The sequence below is a fragment of the Oncorhynchus keta genome, chromosome 20 (assembly GCF_023373465.1).
Source record: "Oncorhynchus keta strain PuntledgeMale-10-30-2019 chromosome 20, Oket_V2, whole genome shotgun sequence".
NCBI classification, from domain to species: domain Eukaryota; kingdom Metazoa; phylum Chordata; class Actinopteri; order Salmoniformes; family Salmonidae; genus Oncorhynchus; species Oncorhynchus keta.
In genome coordinates this window covers 3,126,477-3,145,699 of record NC_068440.1, presented here as the reverse complement: position 1 = coordinate 3,145,699, position 19,223 = coordinate 3,126,477, and the positions used below count along the sequence as shown (strand labels likewise).

At 40.7% G+C, this 19,223-nt stretch overlaps 1 protein-coding gene across 2 annotated transcripts in view; it reads left to right on the top strand.

The window, feature by feature from the left end:
- The window catches only part of lrp12 (low density lipoprotein receptor-related protein 12), a 45,229-nt gene that overhangs the window by 18,343 nt on the left and 7,663 nt on the right, over nucleotides 1-19,223 (top strand). For both annotated transcript variants that reach the window (XM_035794994.2, XM_035794993.2), the window contains exons 3-5: nucleotides 7,960-8,095; nucleotides 13,857-14,059; nucleotides 17,859-18,037. In XM_035794994.2, coding sequence (XP_035650887.1) covers nucleotides 7,960-8,095; nucleotides 13,857-14,059; nucleotides 17,859-18,037 — 518 coding nt within the window. The remainder of the gene's footprint in view (nucleotides 1-7,959; nucleotides 8,096-13,856; nucleotides 14,060-17,858; nucleotides 18,038-19,223) is intronic.

Sequence of the window (19,223 nt, the reverse complement as noted above, 5' to 3'; positions counted from 1 at the left end):
TTTGTTTGTCGCGTTATGTTCAGAAATCCACAGGAAAGAGCGGTCACGACAACGCAGACGAAAATTCCAAATAGTTTCCATAATGTCCACAGAAACATGTCAAACGTTTTTATAATCAATCCTCAGGTTGTTTTTAAAATATATATAATCGATAATATATCAACCGCAAATGTATTTCACAGTAGGAGAGGAAAAATCAATACCTATCCAAACTCTGTTGCGTGAGCAAAACTCATGTGACCGCTTGACGCGATGTTATCGTTCTGGCTCATTTTTCAAAATAAAAGCCTGAAACTATGTCTGAAGACTGTTGACACCTTGAGGAAGCGATAGGAAACGGAATCTGGTTCATATCCCTTTAAATCCAGCAAAGGTAGGCTATGGAACATGGAGTTTTCAAAATAGAAGCCACTTCCTGTTTTGATTTTCCTCAGGGTTTCGCCTGCAATATCAGTTCTGTTATACTCACAGACAATATTTTGACAGTTTTGGAAACTTTGGAGTGTTTTCTATCCAATACTAATAATAATATGCATGTATTAGCAACTGAGACTGAGGAGCTGTCCGTTTACAATGCCTTCTCCTACCCCTATGATTTCGATGTCGGCGTCAGCAACCTTCCATCCCTGCTCTGGATCGAGCGGGCCTGCACCAGGCACCGGGAGCAACTGACTTAAGTTATCCTGCCTCTCGCCCATTCTTAAAGGGTTCCCCGAATCCTGTGAAGCATTGGAGTGGGAGAATTTCCTCGTCCTTCTCGCCAGCCATGATTTTGGCAGCTCCATAAGAAATATGACTCTTCCTGGTGCAAAAAAATGTCCTATCCCGGAGCTCGAGTAAATTACATTACTAAGCTGCTCCCGAATGTACTACGTCAGGACATGGACATCGATTCTACTGTAGTCCATGTGGGTTTTAATGACATTATGAAGTCAGCTCTGACCAGTTGAAACTGGATGTCAAAGAGCTGATGGATTCTCTGCTAGACACTAATAAAATACCCATCATATCTGGCCCTGTGCCCTCTTTGAATCGTGTCATTGAATGCTTTAGCCAGATTCTTTCTCTTCACAACTGGCTACGTGATTATTGCAGCTCATTATTGCAGCTTTTTTTGTAAACAAAACATGTTTTATAAGGAAGATGGATAATAGATCATACCTTTTGATACAGTGGTAGCAATACATACATTTGACATTTTAGTCATTTAGCAGATGCTCTTATCCATAGCCACTTACAGTAGTGAGTTCATGCATTTTCTGGTACTGGTCCCCCGTGGGAGTCAAGCGCCAAGCTCTACCAACTGAGCCACATGGTTATAACATCAACAGAAAAGACAGAAATCCCAATGTATGTATTGCTACCACTGTTGCTGCTTATATTCAGAACTACATTCCTGTAAAGCTCAGAGGATCTCATGTTAAATTATGTTGGAAGTTATATGGCTACAAGTTTATCTGCCTCACCTGAAGCCCTTTCTTGTGGGAAGCTGCTATAGACCAAGTGCTAGCAGTCAGTATCTGTATAACGTGTGAAGTGCTTGATAAATATATGTAATATCAACAGAGATGTATATTTTCTTTGTGATTGTAACATTGACTGGCTTTCATCAAGCTGCCCACTTAAGAAGAAGCTTCAAACTGTAACCAGTGCCTGAAACCTGGTTCAGGTTATCAGTCAACCTACTGTACAGGGGTAGTTACAAACAACACAGGAATCATATCATAAACATGCATACAGTTGAAGTCGTACGTTTACATACATTTACATACACTTAGGTTATCAGTCAACCTACCAGGGTATTAACAAACAGCATAGGAATGAAATCATCAACATGCATACAGTTGAAGTCGTACATTTTCATACGTTTACATACACTTAAGTTATCAGTCAACCTACCAGGGTATTAACAAACAGCATAGGAATGAAATCATCAACATGTATTGATCACATCTTTACTAATGCTGCAGAAATGTGCTTGACAGCAGTATCAAAATCCATCGGATGTGGTGATCACAAAGTAGTAATAATATCTAGGAAAACCAAAGTCACACGAGGTCATACCAGAAGTTTTGTAGTGATTCCTATATTGATATAAACAATATTTGTATATGCCTGTGGTGTGTAATGAGGAGCTACCACACGCTGCACTTGACACATTTATGAAATTGCTTAATTCAGTTACGAATAAGCATGCACCCATTTAAGAAAATGATGGTAAAGACTGTTAAATCCCAGTGGATTGATGAAGAATATAAAAAATTGTATGGTTGAGAGAGCTGAGGCAAATAAGTCTAGCTGCACAACTGATTGGTAAAAGTACAGCAAATTGAGAAATCGTGACTAAACTAAATAAGAAGAAGAAATTATACTATGAAAAAAAGCTCCTGGCTTTTTACAATTGGCTCAGAACAGGGAAGCACAGCTTGGCCTTGAATTTACACAGAGCTAAAATATTAATAATATGCATGTCAATCTCTCGTGGCTCAAAGTGGAGGAGAAATTGACATCACTACTTGTTTTTTGTAAGAAGTGTTGACATGCTGAATGTACAGAGCTGTCCGTTTAAACTACTAGCATACAGCTCAGACACCCAAATCCACATCGGGTAACAGATGCAAGCATTTGAATTAGGTTTCTTCTTCATTTTTTATGATAAAAATACACCCTATGGAACAGCGTGGACTGTGAAGAGAACATCTGTCATTTTAGTCCCATTCAAATCTGCCATGTCAGTCATTTTACTTGGCAGGAAGGTTATTATCCCAGCCCTAAAAACCTACTGTTTTTCAGCAAACTTCCAGCTCTTCAGATAATAATTATCCTGTGCAAATCGTCACGCCTCTGTTTTGAGGGATATTACAGAGTTGAACAGGTGCTGCACCCAGTTTGGGTAAGACATCTGGACAATTTGAGTATGATGCATATAGCCTTCAGATTAGAGGTCGACCGATTAATCGGACTGGCCGATTTAATTAGGGCCGATTTCAAGTTTTCATAACAATCAGAAATCAGTATTTTTGGAGAGCATTTTGGCAGATTTTTTAAATATATTTTTTTACACCTTTATTTAACTAGGCATGTCAGTTAAGAACACATTCTTATTTTCAATGACAGCCTAGGAACGGTGGGTTAACTGCCTTGTTCAGGGGAAGAATGACAGATTTTTACCTTGTCATCTCCGGGATTCAATCTTGCAACCTTACAGTTAACTAGTCCAACGCTCTAACCACCTGATTACATTGCACTCCACGAGGAGACTGCCTGTTAAGAAGCCAAGGTAAGTTGCTAGCTAGCATTAAACTTATCTTATAAAAAACAATCAATCAATCATAATCACTAGTTAACTACACATGGTTGATGATGCGTATTCGCGAAAAAGGACTGTCTTGCTCCAATGTGTACTGGCTCGTTGCGAACTCTGAAGACTTTCTTCCTAACAAAGACAGCCAACTTCGCCAAACGGGGGATGATTTAACAAAAGCGCATTTGCGAAAAAAGCACAATCGTTGCACGACTGTACCTAACCATAAACATCAATGCCTTTCTTAAAATCAATACACAGAAGTATATATTTTTAAACCTGCATATTTTGCTAAAAGAAATCCAGGTTAGCAGGCAATATTAACCAGGTGAAATTGTGTCACTTCTCTTGCATTCATTGCATGCAGAGTCAGTGTATATGCAACAGTTTGGGCCGCCTAATTTACCAGAATTTTACGACATTCCGATTCCGTATTTCACTGTAAGAATAAACGTCTTGTTTTCTAAATTATAGTTTCCGGATTCGACCATATTAATGACCTAAGGCTCGTATTTCTGTGTGTTATTATGTTATAATTAAGTCTATGATTTGATAGAGCAGTCTGACTGAGCGATGGCAGGCACCAGCAGGCTCGTAAGCATTCATTCAAACAGCACTTTCGTGCGTTTTGCCAGCAGCTCGTCGCTGTGCTTCAAGCATTCAAACTGTTTAAGACTTCAAGCCTCCCGAGATTAGGCTGGTGTAACCGATGTGAAATGGCTAGCTAGTTAGCAGGGTGCTCGCTAATAGCGTTTCAAACGTCACTTGCTCTGAGACTTGGAGTGGTTGTTCCCCTTGCCCTGCAAGGGCCACAGTTTTTGAGCGATGGGTAGCGCTGCTTCGAGGGTGGCTGTTGTCGATGTGTTCCTGGTTCGAGCCCAGGTAGGGGCGAGAAGAGGGACGGAAGCTAATCTGTTACACTGGCAATACTAAAGTGCCTATAAGAACATCCAATAGTTAAAGGTATATGAAATACAAATCGTATAGAGAGAAATTGTCCTATAATTCCTATTTTAACTTCAGCCTAAAACTTCTTACCTGGGAATATTGAACACTCCTGTTAAAAGGAACCACCAGCTTTCATATGTTCTCATGCTCTGAGCAAGGAACTTAAACTTTAGCTTTTTTACATGGCACATATTGCACTTTTACTTTCTTCTCCAACACCTTGTTTTTGCATTATTTAAACCAAATTGAACGTTTCATTTTATTTGAGGCTAAATTGATTTTATTGATGTATTATATTAAGTTAAAATAAGTGTTCATTCAGTATTGTTGTTATTGCCATTATTACAAATACACTTTCTTTCTGAAATCTGCCAATTAATCAGTATCGGCTTTTTTTGGTCCTTCAGGTTAATTGTTTTGTCATATATCAACTTTCCTAGTGCCATACTTCTCTTTTAAAAGATGAAGTGGACGATATTGTGTCAATGAATTGCTACATTTCCGTACACGTCAGGTAATTAAATGTCTGGATAGGTTACAGTTCATGGTTCTTAATAATATGCATTATTATTTTGACTTTCTCTGAACTGTAGGCTAATATTAGGCTATCCTTAGATATTTGAAATATCTTCACGCCAGGAAGAGCCAATTTTGAATGAGGGAAAAAAAAGAATTGCAGCAGCAGTTTGGTAAAACCAATTCCGTCCGAATCATCCACTGAAAAAATGGACATGCTGGGCTAATAATTACCGACATTCTATAGTAGTATTAGTCCCTATGCGAATAGGGCTTAAATCATGGAAAGGAAAGAGCAGGTGTTCCTAATGTTTTGTACATTCAGTGTAGAAAATCTATGGCAAGACTTGAAAATGGCTGTCTAGCAATTATCAACAACCAACTTGGCAGAGGTTTGAGGAATAGAAAAATAAAATAATGGGCAAATATTGTACAATCCAGGTGTGCAAAAATCTTAGCTGTTTCTAACATTACCTATCTACTAATATACTAATATATTTGTTTTTTCTGTGTTTTCTGTAGATTGTTGACCACAAATGAAAATAAAATACATTTTATTCCCACTTTTAACACAACAAACTTTGGAAGAAGTCGAGGGGTGTGAATACATTCTGAAGGTCCTCAGATGTTATTATATTTTGCCCTAGTCTTTTCCGACCATGCCACAAAGTGTGATAGAAAATCAGTAGCTTACAGCAACCTAGCATGATGGACAATGTTTATTGGCAGGTGGAATCATGCCCAATTAGGTTGCAAGGTAAAAATGTTAGGCGGGATCAGGTCAGCCCAGTATTGTCCAATGAGTTTGCATAGTGGATCCAAGCACATCTGTTTAATTTACTCTCTTTGTGCACAGTGCAGGGTTCGAGAACAATGGCATGATACACATACAGTTGAAGTCGGAAGTTTACATACACCTTAGCCAAATACATTTAAACTCAGTTTTTCACAATTCCTGACATTTAATCCAAGTAAAAATTACCTGTTTTAGGTCAGTTAGGATCAGCACTTAATTTTAAGAATGTGAAATGTCAGAATAATGGTAGAGACAATGATTTATTTCAGCTTTTATTTCTTTCATCACATTCCCAGTGGGTCATGAGTTTACATACACTCAATTAGTATTTGGTAGCATTGCCTTTAAATTGTTTAACTTGGTTCTAATGTTTTGGGTAGCCTTCCAAAAGCTCCCCACAATAGGTTGGGTGAATTCTGGCCCATTCCTCATGACAAAGCTGGTGTAACTAAGTCAGGTTTGTAGGCCTCCTTGCTTGCACACACCTTTTCGGTTCTGCCCACAAATTTTCTATGGGACTGAGGTCAGGGCTTGTGATGGCCGCTCCAATACCTTGACTTTGTTGTCCTTAAGCCATTTTGCCACAACTTTGGAAGTATGCTTGGGGTCATTGTCCATTTGGAAGACCCATTTGTGACCAAGCTTTAACTTCCTGTCTAATATATCTTGAGATGTTGCTTCAATATATCCACATCATTTTCCTACCTCATGAAGCCATCTATTTTGTGAAGTGCACCAGTCCCTCCTGCAGCAAAGCACCCCCACAACATGATGCTGCCACCCCCGTGCTTCACGGTTGGGATGGTGTTCTTCGGCTGGCAAGCTCCCCCTTTTTCCTCCAAACATAACGATGGTCATTATGGCCAAACAGTTCTATTTTTTTTTTTGCTTAATCAGACCCGTGTGCAGTTGCAAATCGTGGTCTGGCTTTTTTAAATGGCGGTTTTGGAGCAGTGGCTTCTTCCATGCTGAGCGACCATTCAGGTTATGTCGATATAGGACTGGTTTTACTGTGGACATAGATACTTTTGTATCTGTTTCCTCCAGCATCTTCACAAGGTCCTTTGCTGTTGTTCTGGGATTGATTTGCACTTTTCGCACCAAAGTACATTCATCTCTAGGAGACAGAACGCGTCTCTTTCCTGGGCAGTATGACGGCTGCATGGTCCCATGGTGTTTGTACTTGCATACTATTGTTTGTACAGATTAACGTGGTACCTTCAGGCATTTGGAAAATGCTCCCAGGGATGAACCAGACTTGTGGAGGTCTAAAAATAATATTCTGAGGTCTTGGCTGATTTCTTTTGATTTTCCCCATGATGTCAAGCAAAGAGGCACTGAGTTTGAAGGTAGGCCTTGAAATACATCCACAGATACCCAATTGACTCAAATGATGTCTCACTGGTCACTGGTCACCCCCAAACCAATTCCTCCTTTGGTTATCTTTCCTTCCAGTTCTCTGCTGCCGACTGAAACAAACTGCAAAAATCTCTGAAGCTGGAGACTCATATCTCCCTCACTAGCTTTAAGCACCAGCTGTCAGAGCAGCTCACAGATCACTGCACCTGTACATAGCCCATCTGTAAACAGCCCATCTACCTACCTCATCCCCATACTGTATTTATTTATTTGTCTTGCTCCTTTGCACCCCAGTCTCTACTTGCACATTCATCTTCTGCACATCTACCATTCCAGTGTTTAATTGCTATATTGTAATTACTTCGCCACCATGGCCCATTTATTGCCTTAACTTACTTCATTTGCACTCACTATATATATACTTTTTGTTTTCTTTTGTTCTACTGTATTATTGACTGTATGTTTTGTTATTTCCATGTGTAACTCTGTGTTGTTGTATGTTTCGAATTGCTATGCTTTATCTTGGCCAGGTCGCAGTTGCAAATGAGAACTTGTTCTCAACTAGCCTACCTGGTTAAATAAAGGTGAAATAAAATAAATAAATTAGCCTATCGGAAGCTTCTAAAACCATGACATCATCATTTTCAAGCTGTTTAAAGGCACAGTCAACTTAGTGTATGTAAACTTCTGACCCACTGGAATTGTGATACAGTGACATCTGTCTGTAAACAATTGTTGGAAAGATTACTTGTGTCATGCACAAAGTAGATGTCCTAACCGACTAGCCAAAACTATAGTTTGTTAACAAGAAATGTGTGGAGTGGTTGAAAAATGAGTTTTATTGACTCCAACCTAAGTGTATGTAAACCTCCGACTTCAACTGTATGTAAGATGGAACACAATCTTTGGTGAACCGTTTTGGCTTGACTTTCAAAACTACCGGCCTTAAATTATCACTTTAAATGCTCATTTGTGTGTCTGCGTGGGTGTGCATGTGTGTGCGCACGCCTGTCTGTGTTTGTGTGTGTGTGTCCAGCCTGTGGAGATGTTGCAGAGCAGATCAGGGCGTCCAGTGGAGTGATCACCAGCCCTGGCTGGCCCTTCCAGTACCCCTCCAGGATCAACTGCAGCTGGAACATCAGGGCTAACCCTGGGGAAATCATCACCATCAGGTAGAGCTCTACACCATCTCCTCTCCACAATCTATACCGCTTCTCTCCCTCTGCACTTCGAAACATCTCTCCCTCTCCTCCCTCAGTAGCTCCCTGCCTCTGTATGTACCCTCATCAGCCTAGCTGGATGCATACATTGCCCACGCGATAAGAGGGCCTGATTAATGCAGGGGCTGATTCCTCCTGGCCCAAGCTCGTAGGGGGCACTTGAGGTGGGGAAAATGCAGAGATGTTTTTTTCTACAACCGCCAACTACAGAAAACTGCACTCAATCAGAAGATGGGGAAGAGAGGAGGTAGGGGGCCCATATGGGGGTTGGGTAACTGGGGGCCCTAAGCAAGGTGCAGAACACTTTAGTCGACCCTCTCAACCCGTTCCTAACATCCGTTCTATTAGCCAACGTACAATCACTGGATAATAAACTGGATAAACTCATTTCAAGACTGTCCTACCAACGGGACATTAAAAACTGTAGTTTCTTATGTTTCACGAGTCCTGGCTAATCGACGACACAGATAATATACAGTTGGCTGGGTTTTCCATGCATCGGCAGGGCAGAACAGCTACGTCCGGTAAGACACGGGGAAGGGTGTGTGTGTCTTTGTCAATAACAGCTGCTGTGCAATTTCTAATATTAAGGTAATCTTGAGGTATTGCTCGCCTGAGGTAGAGTACCTCATGATAAGCTGTAGACCACAATATCTACCAAGAGAGTTATCATCTATATTTTTCATAGCCATCTATCTACCACAAAAAAACGATGCTAGCAATAAGACCACACTCAACGAGCTGTATAAGGCCATAAGCAAACAAGAAAATGCTCATCCAGAAGCGCCGTACCTAGAGGCTAGGGACATTTATGCAGGCCAACTTAAATTAAATCAGTTTTACCAAATTTCTACCAGCATGTAACATGTGCAACCAGAGGGGAAAACCTCAAGACAACCTTTACTTCACACACACAAATATGTGTACAAAGCTGTCCCTCGCCCTCCATTTGGAAAATTCTATCCTGCTGTTTCCTGCTTACAAGCAAAAACTAAAGCAGGAAGTACCAGTGACTCGCTCAATATGGAAGTGGTTGGATGCTACGCTACAGGACTGTTTTGCTAGCAATTGAAATCGAATTATTTCGAACTACTTCTAGAAGGTGCCAATAATATTGTCAAGGCCGTTTTAGGATTTCTTTGTGGAATTATCTAAGATTTAGTCAATTATTCCGATTTTTTTGGTTTTGTTCAACAAAATATGTTTTAATTTCAACCGTTTTCTGGAAGAAATGGTGCAATATTTGAAAAAAGTGCAAGGGTGCCAATATTTTTTCCCGCGACTGGTCGTGCATCGATGACGTCATCCCCACAGTGACTGTGCATATATACAGTGGGGCAAAAAAGATTTAGTCAGCCACCAATTATGCAAGTTCTCCCACTTAAAAAGATGAGAGGCCTGTAATCCATTTGTAGGATTTTTAAATGAATTTATTTGCAAATTACGGTGGAAAATAAGTATTTGGTCAATAACAAAAGTTTATCTCAATACTTTGTAATATACCCTTTGTTGGCAATGACAGAGGTCAAATGTTTTCTGTAAGTCTTCACAAGGTTTCCACACACTGTTGCTGGTATTTTGGCCCATTTCTCCATGCAGATCTCCTCTAGAGCAGTGATGTTTTGGGGCTTTTGCTGGGCAATACGGACTTTCAACTCCCTCCAAAGATTTTCCATGGGGTTGTGATCTGGAGACTGGCTAGGCCACTCCAGGACCTTGAAATGCTTCTTACGAAGCCACTTCTTCGTTGCCCGGGCGGTGTGTTTGGGTTCATTGTCATGCTGAAAGACCCAGCCAAGTTTCATCTTCAATAACCTTGCTGATGGAAGGAGGTTTTCACTCAAAATTTCACGATACATGGTCCCATTCATTCTTTCCTTTACACGGATCAGTCGTCCTGGTCCCTTTGCAGAAAACCAGCCCCAAAGCATGATGTTTCCACCCCCATGCTTCACAGTAGGTATGGTGTTCTTTGGATGCAACTCAGCATTCTTTGTCCTTCAAACACAACGAGTTGAGTTTTTACCAAAAAGTTATATTTTGGTTTCATCTGACCATATGACATTCTCCCAATCTTCTTCTGGATCATCCAAATGCTCTCTAGCAAACTTCAGATGGACCTGGACATGTACTGGCTTAAGCAGGGGGACACGTCTGGCACTGCAGGATTTGAGTCCCAGGCGGCGTAGTGTGTTACTGATGGTAGGCTTTGTTACTTTGGTCCCAGCTCTCTGCAGGTAATTCATTAGGTCCCCCCGTGTGGTTCTGGGATTTTTGCTCACCGTTCTTGTGATCATTTTGACCCCACGGGGTGAGATCTTGCCTGGAGCCCCAGATCGAGGGAGATTATCAGTGGTCTTGTATGTCTTCCATTTCCTAATAATTGCTCCCACAGTTGATTTCTTCAAACCAAGCTGCTTACCTATTGCAGATTCAGTCTTCCCAGCCTGGTGCAGGTCTACAATTTTGTTTCTGGTGTCCTTTGACAGCTCTTTGGTCTTGGCCATAGTGGAGTCTGGTGTGTGACTGTTTGAGGTTGTGGACAGGTGTCTTTTATACTGATAACAAGTTCAAACAGGTACCATTAATACAGGTAACAAGTGGAGGACAGAGGAGCCTCTTAAAGAAGAAGTTACAGGTCTGTGAGAGCCAGAAATCTTGCTTGTTTGTAGGTGACCAAATACTTATTTTCCACCATAATTTGCAAATTAATTCATTAAAAATCCTACAATGTGAATTCCTGGATTGTTTTTCTTCTCATTTGTCTGTCATAGTTGAAGTGTACCTATGATGAAAATTACAGGCCTCTCATATTTTTAAGTGGGAGATCTTGCACAATTGGTGGCTGACTAAATACTTTTTTGCCCCACTGTATATCCTAACCAGAAGCCATGGATTACAGTCAACATCCACATCTAGCTAAAGGCTAAAGCTGCCGATTTCAAAGAGTGGGACACTAATCCGGACGCTTATAAGAAACCTGCTATACCCTCAGACGAACCATCAAACAGGCAAAGCATCAGTACAGGACTAAGATTGCATCCTACTACACCGGCTCTGTCGCTCATCGGATGTGGCAGGGCTTGCAAACTATTATGGACTACAAAGGGAAACCCAGCCTCGAGTTGCCCAGTGACATGAGCCTACCCAACTGGCTATATCAATTTTATGCTCGCTTCGAGGCAAGCAATGCTTTTTCAGTTCTGCCCACAAACGTTCTATAGGATTGAGGTCAGGGCTTTGTGATGGCCACTCCAATATCTTGACTTTGTTGTCCTTAAGCCATTTTGCCACAACTTTGGAAGTATGCTTGGGGTCATTGTCCATTTAGAGCACCCATTTCCGACAAAGCTTTAACTTCCTGACTGATGTCTTGAGATGTTGCTTCAACATATCCACATAATTTCCCTTTTCATGATGCCATCTATTTTCTGAAGTGCACCAGTCCCTCTTGCAGCAAAGCACCCCCACAACATGATACTGCCACCCCCGTGCTTCACGGTTGGGATGTGTTCTTCGGCTTGCAAGCCTCCTCCTTTTTCCTCCAAACATAACGATGGTCATAATGGCCGAACAGTTCTATTTTTGTTTCATCAGACCAGAGGACATTTCTCCAAAAAGTACATTCTTTAACCTCATGTGCAGTTGCAAACCGTAGTCTGTTTTTTTATGGCGGTTTTGGAACAGTGGCTTCTTCCTTGCTGAGCGGCCTTTCAGATTATGTCGATATTGGACTCGTTTTACTTTTGCACCTGTTTCAAGCATCTTCACAAGGTCCTTTGCTGCTGTTCTAGGATTGATTTGCACTTTTCGCAAAGTCGTTCATCTCTAGGAGACGACGTGTCTCCTTCCTGAGTGGTATGTATGATGGCTGCGTGGTTCCATGGTGTTTATACTTGCGTACTATTGTTTGTATGATGAACGTGGTAGCTTCAGGCGTTTGGAAATTGCTCCCAAGGATAAATCCGACTTGTGGAGGTCTACCAATTTTTCTTCTGAGGTCTTAGCTGATTTCATTTGATTTTCCCATGGTGTCAAGTAAAGAGTTTGAAGGTAGGCCTTGAAATATATCCACAGGTGCACCTCCAATTGACTCAAATGATGTCAATTTGCCAATTGACTCCGATGATGTCAATCAGAAGCTTCTAAAGCCATGACATAATTTTCCGGAATTTTCCAAGCTCTTTAAAGGCACAGTCGACTTAGTGTATGTAAATTTCTGACCCACTGGAATTGTGATACAGGGAATGATAAGTGAAATAATCTGTCTGTAAACAATTGTTGGAAAAATGTTTTGTGTCATGCACAAAGTAGATGTCCTAACCGACTAGCCAAAACTATTGTTTGTTAACAAGATTTTTGTGGAGTGGTTGAAAAACGAGTTTTATTGACTCCAACTTAAGTATATGTAAACTTCCGACTTCAAACTGTACGTACTGTGGGGACAACGTCATCGATGCACTTATTGATGAAGCCAGTGACGGTTGTGGTGCACTCCTCAATGCTATCGGAAGAGTCCTGGAACATATTCCAGTCTCTCCTAGCAAAACAGTCCTTTAGTAAAACAGTCCTGTAGCTTACTATCTGCATCATGTGACCACTTCCGTATTAAGCGAGTCACTGGTACATCCTGCTTCAGGACGATAGCGTTATGGTCAGATTTGCAAAATGGAGGGCGAGGGACAGCTTTGTACACATCTTTGTGTGTGTGAAGTAAAGCTTGTCTAGAGGTTTTTTCCCTCTGGTTGCACATGTTGCACATGCTGGTAGAAATGAGGTAAAACGTATTTAAGTTTCCCTGCATTAAAGTCCCTGGCCACTAGGAACGCCACCTCTGGATGAGCACCGATCAGAGTCCTGACAGTAACTTGCCTTTTCTTTATGGCAGTGCTGTGTCCATGGTTACATGCACAGCAATAGACCCTGTTTAGTGGTTAAGAACAAACAGAAAATGCAATCTATCAATCACCATTAATTGGCAACAGGGCTTGCATGCAAAAAACACTTGATAAATCACCTAAATTAACTAATGTGTTAATAGGTTAGTAGTGTTTATACTTAAGTCATGGTTCTACACATTAGTAATATAAGTGGTTTTACTCTCTTTATTATTTTTTTAATGAAAGCATTTCCGTTATTCGTTATGTCTCATCCATTGTATTCTAACCCTGGAGGAAAGTCAACTAGTCATATCAGGGAAATACATTGATCATCTTTATTGTTGGGAAACTTCTTTCAACTGTTTGCTTTTTTCCAGCATGTACCCTATGAAAGTCGCTCATATCGGTGACATCCAATTTACAGACTTCGACAAGATGTGTGGTTTTCTTACCTACTTCAGTTGAATGCACTTATTGTAATTCGCTCTGGATAAGAGTGTCTCTACAGCTAGAGGAGTCCTTAATTAGTGGACCTGCCACGTCCTTTTGGGATATTTCAACAAGTTACGGCAAACAACGAACACTCGATCATCAATGCACGCGCAATAGAACAGCCGAATATGTACCGCGCATTTTATTTTACCACGCTGCTTGACACCCCTTTCCATTGTTTCATCAACAAAACAATAACAAAGACGCCGGGGACGAACAGTGGTGCTGTTTCCCAAAATGCGGATTCGATCTTTAACTTACTAAATTGTGAAATGTACAGTACATGAATGGTTTTTACTGTCGGGAAACCTCTTTTAAACCTTTGCCATTTCTCCCCGCAGTTTCCAGGACTTTGAGATCCAGAGCTCCCACCGTTGCGGCCTGGACTGGATCTCCATTAGCACCTACAAGAACCTGGACGGCTACCGGGCATGTGGCTCATCCATCCCAGCCCCTTACATTTCCTCCCAGGACCACGTGTGGATTAAGTTCCACTCAGACGACATCATGACTGGCAAGGGCTTCAGGCTATCTTATATAACAGGTATCACCACTCGCAGAGTCATGCTATTTATATCTGTATCAAGGGCTACTGTACGGTCAGATCAGAGATGACATGTGGACAGATGTCTACTGGTGGTGAGGATGTTCCTACCCCCAAGAGAAAAGAGAGAAAGCAGATTTTAGTTTTTTTTGTCCTCTTTCTATGCTTTTCTCTCTTGTCTCCAAGCATTGGATTTTAAAATGTGTAATAAGACAGAGGATCAGAGGCTCACGTCTATAAATGAACGTATGAAGAAATTGATTCTGCTGATATAATGTTGATGGTGCACAGCTTGATCAATAAACACTATCATTGTACGTAATTTAACTAAATGATACCACAATCGCTTGATTATCACTAATGGTAAAACATTTTTAAATGGTCACACACTGCATTAAATGGTGGTATTTCCCCTAGGGCTGTAGCGGTGACCAGATTTCTGCTACAGCAGCAGTCGCGAGCAATGAAGGCAGTCAAATTCCATGTGACCATTTAGTCACGGTAATTAGGCTTCTCCAAGCTCTGATGCGGCTGCTGGTCATATAGTAGCCTACCAAACTTGCTACCTACCTGGTAGTCAGCACTATATTGTTCCTCTAATCACTCTGACATCAATGCAAATGTTTCAGAAAATTGAACCAAACACTTCATGAGAGCCCATGAGCTCATGTTGCGTAACATTTCTATAGGCTATGGAATGGCGTGAGAAAACAGAGTGATGGCCTCTACTAAAAAGAGGACTCCATCAGCTTCCTATAGGCTAGGCCTACTATATTTATTTCTCAACTTTCCTAATATTAACCTCTTGCTCCTACCTGGCACGCAGGCGTCCCATCTAGAGCTCTGGAAATGCAAATGCGCTACGCTAAATGCTAATAGTATTAGTTAAAACTTAAACGTTCATTAAAATACACATGCAGGGTATTGAATTAAAGCTACACTCGTTGTGAATCCAGGCAACAAGTCAGATTTTTAAAATGCTTTTCTTTCGAAAGCATGAGAAGCTATTATCTGATAGCATGTAACACCCCAAAAGACCCGCAGGGGACGTAAACAAAATAATTAGCATAGTCGTCGCTACACAAACCGCACAAATAAAATATAAAACATTCATTACCTTTGACCATCTTCTTTGTTGGCACTCCTAGATGTCCCATAATCACTATTGGGTCTTTTTTTTCGATTAAATCGGTCCATATATAGCCTAGATATCGATCTATGAAGACTGTGTGATAAACGGAAAAAAATAGAGTTTCATAACGTAACGTCATTTTTTAAAATTCAAAAAGTCGACGATAAACTTTCACAAAACACTTCGAAATACTTTTGTAATGCAACTTTAAGTATTAGTACACGTTAATAAGCGATAAAATTCATCAGGAGGCGATGTCAATTCTATAGGTGTCTGTCTCGAAAAAATGTCTTGGAGAGAGCTCGACCAAAACATCCGGTCGGAGACCGGAGGGAATCGATTCCCTTGATTCGGTTAGACCAAGAATCAAAGCTGAATCAAATGACAAGACTCTAGACAACGTGTGGAAGCTGTAGGCACTGCAACCTCGGCCTCATTTAATTCGGTTCACTTTGAACAATTCCTTGAAGTCGCGCATGGATATTTATTTCCATTTTCAGTGATCAGATTTTCATGCACTTTTCGATTAAACGCACGTTCTGTTATAGTCACAGCCGTGATTTAACCAGTTTTATAAACGTCTGAGTGTTTTCTATCCACACATACTAATCATATGCATATACTATATTCCTGGCCTGAGTAGCAGGGCGCTGAAATGTTGCGCGATTTTTAACAGAATGTTCGAAAAAGTAGAGGGTCGACTTAACAGTTTAAGCACATTGTTTATCTTTACAACAGGAGTATAGCCTACCTGGCTGGCATGAAAATAAACCACGGGGAAAAGCGTCCTCCATTCACTATTTAAGTCCATAGATGACATGTATTTTTTCCCGCTGTCCCTGTTTCCATACAGGTGCATGATAATGGTCCATACTAAATCCAAAACACATTTCACACATATATTATTTAGTATATGTAAAGACATGATTAAATCAAGAATAGTCTGATGGGTGACAATATTAGCCTATCACTTGTGAATTATATAATATCACTTGTGAATGATGCCCAGCATAAGAAACAGCATTTTTTTTGCAAATTTTTTAAATCATAATTGCACACCTCTTGTAGCCTAGCCCAAAGCCCTATATGTTTTAATAAGGTTAGTATCACACCTCATGTAGTCTAGCCCATAGTCCTATATGTTTTAATAAGGTTAGTAACACACCTCATGTAGCCCAGCCCATAGTCCTATATGTTTTAATAAGGTTAGTAACACACCTCATGTAGTCTAGCCCATAGTCCTATATGTTTTAATAAGGTTAGTAACACACCTCATGTAGTCTAGCCCATAGTCCTATATGTTTTAATAAGGTTAGTAACACACCTCATGTAGCCCAGCCCATAGTCCTATATGTTTTAATAAGGTTAGTATCACACCTCATGTAGCCCAGCCCATAGTCCTATATGTTTTAATAAGGTTAGTATCACACCTCATGTAGCCCAGCCCATAGTCCTATATGTTTTAATAAGGTTAGTATCACACCTCATGTAGTCTAGCCCATAGTCCTATATGTTTTAATAAGGTTAGTATCACACCTCATGTAGCCTAGCCCATAGTCCTATATATTTTGATACGGTTTGGATGGCCAAATAAAGTTAAAGTTGTCAAATAACTTTCTTAAAATTAAGCCACTCTACAAGGGGTGTAGAGCCTAACTGGCAGACCCAAGCAAGCAGTGTGTGAGTTTCAAGTTTTTTTTAACCTTTATTTAACTAGGCAAGTCAGTTAAGAACAAATTCTTATTTAAAATGACGGCCTAGGAACGAACAGTGGATTAACTGCCTGTTCAGGGGCAGAAAGACAGATTTGTACCTTGTCAGCTCGGGGATTTGAACATGAAACATTTCGGTTACTAGTCCAACGCTCTAACCACTAGGCTACCCTGCCATTCTAACCACTGGGCTACCCTTCGCATCCCACAACTGTACCAGACTGTTTGGAATACTTATTGCCGATGTGAAATTATCAGCATTATCAAGTGCTTGTCAAATTGTAAATGAGAGACTGATGTAATGTGTATGCAGCCTGCTCAAGAAACAAAGAAGAACTCATGCCTTTCAAGCTACTTTTTTCAAATCATCATTAGAGTCGCATCATGCAGCCTTACAATGTATTAAAAGTCAAAACATATATCCCAACATTTGTAGAATTGAAGTTACACTAATAACTCTAAATTAAGCATATAGGAATAGGTATTTCTTTGTTAACCCCTCAACACAGAATAGCCGCGCACGTGTGCACTCCCTCAAATTGTTTGGAGAAAATGTCCTTTCTATTTTATTCAGCTTTGTTCAGTTGTATTCTTCATACACTATAAAATAATGCCACGGAATTCTAAGCAAATCTTGTCTGCTAAATGAACTAGTGTAGCCCACAGCCATTTGGCATAGCCAGATCAGGACCTAAATAAGGACATTTTCTTCATATCATGCTTCTTTAGATCCATTTTAAAATAAATCATGTATTTATTAGACTTTTTAAAATGTACATGTTCCAAAGGTCTGCGTCAGTGGCAGGGATGTGTGGAAGCCAGGAGATGCGAAACGTGTTCATGTTAATTAACGGTCAATTACTGTGAGACCGACAGATATTTGCTTGACAATCACCGGCTGACAAACTTTCATGACCGCCACAGTCCTAGTATTTCCTAATATTCCTAATTTCAGGAAAATTGGAGATGATCAGCTGCGACTTGGACCAGTTCCACTGCTCCAACGGAAAGTGCATCCCGGAGTCGTGGAAGTGCAACACCATGGACGAGTGTGGTGACAACTCTGACGAGGAGCTGTGCGTCCAGCCCAACCCCTCGGCAGCATTCTCCTTCCAGCCCTGTGCCTTCAACCAGGTATCTCATTTACATACAGTACCAGTCAAAAGTTTGGACACCTACTCATTCAAGGGTTTTTCTTTATATTTATTATTTGCTACATTGTAGAATAATAGTGAAGACATCAACTGTGAAATAACACATATGGAATCATTTAGTAAACACAATAAGTGTTAAACAGATCAAAATATATTTTAGATTTTAGATTCTACAAAGTAGCCACCTTTTGCCTTGATGAAAGCTTTGCACACTCTTTGCATTCTCTCAAACAGCTTCACGAGGAATACTTTTCCAACAGTCTTGAAGGAGTTCCCACATATGCTGAACACTTGTTGGCTGCTTTTCCTTCACTCTGCAGTCCAACTCATCCCAAACCATCTCAATTGGGTTGAGGTCGGGGGATTGTGGAGGCCAGGTCATCTGAAGCAGCACTCCATCGCTCTCCTTGGTCAAATAGCCATTACACAGCCTGGAGGTGTGTTTTTGGTCATTGTCCTGTTGAAATTATAGTCCCAAACCAGATGGGATGGCGTATCGCTGCAGAATGCTGTGGTTGCCATGCTTTTCAAGTGTGCCTTGAATTCTAAAGAAATCACAGACAGTGTCACCAGCAAGCACCATCACACCTCCTCCTCCAAGCTTCACGGTGGGAACCACACATGCGGAGATCATTCGTTCACCTACTTTGTGTCTCAGAAAGACACTACGGTTAGAACCAAAACTCTCAAATTTGAACTCATCAGTCCAAAGGACAGATTTCCACCGGTCTAATGTCCGTTGCTCATGTTTCTTGGCTCAAGCAAGTCTCTTCTTCTTATTGGTGTTCTGTTCTGTAGTAGTGGTTTCTTTGTAGCAATTTGACAATGATTCACACAGTGTCTGAACAGTTGATGTTGAGATGTGTCTGTTACTTGAACTCTGAAACATATATTTGAGCTGCAATTTCTGAGGCTGATAACTCGAATGAACTTATCCTCTGCAGCAGAGGTAAATCTGGGTCTTCCTTTCCTGTGGCGATCCTCATGAGAGCCAGTTTAATCATAACACTTGATGGTTTTTGCGACTGCACTTGAAGAAACTCTGGATTGACTGACCTTCATGTCTTAAAGTAATGATAGGCTGTCATTTCTCTTTGCTTATTTGAGTTGTTTTTGCCATAATATGGACTTGGTCTTTTACCAAACTTTTAACAAGCCACACCTGT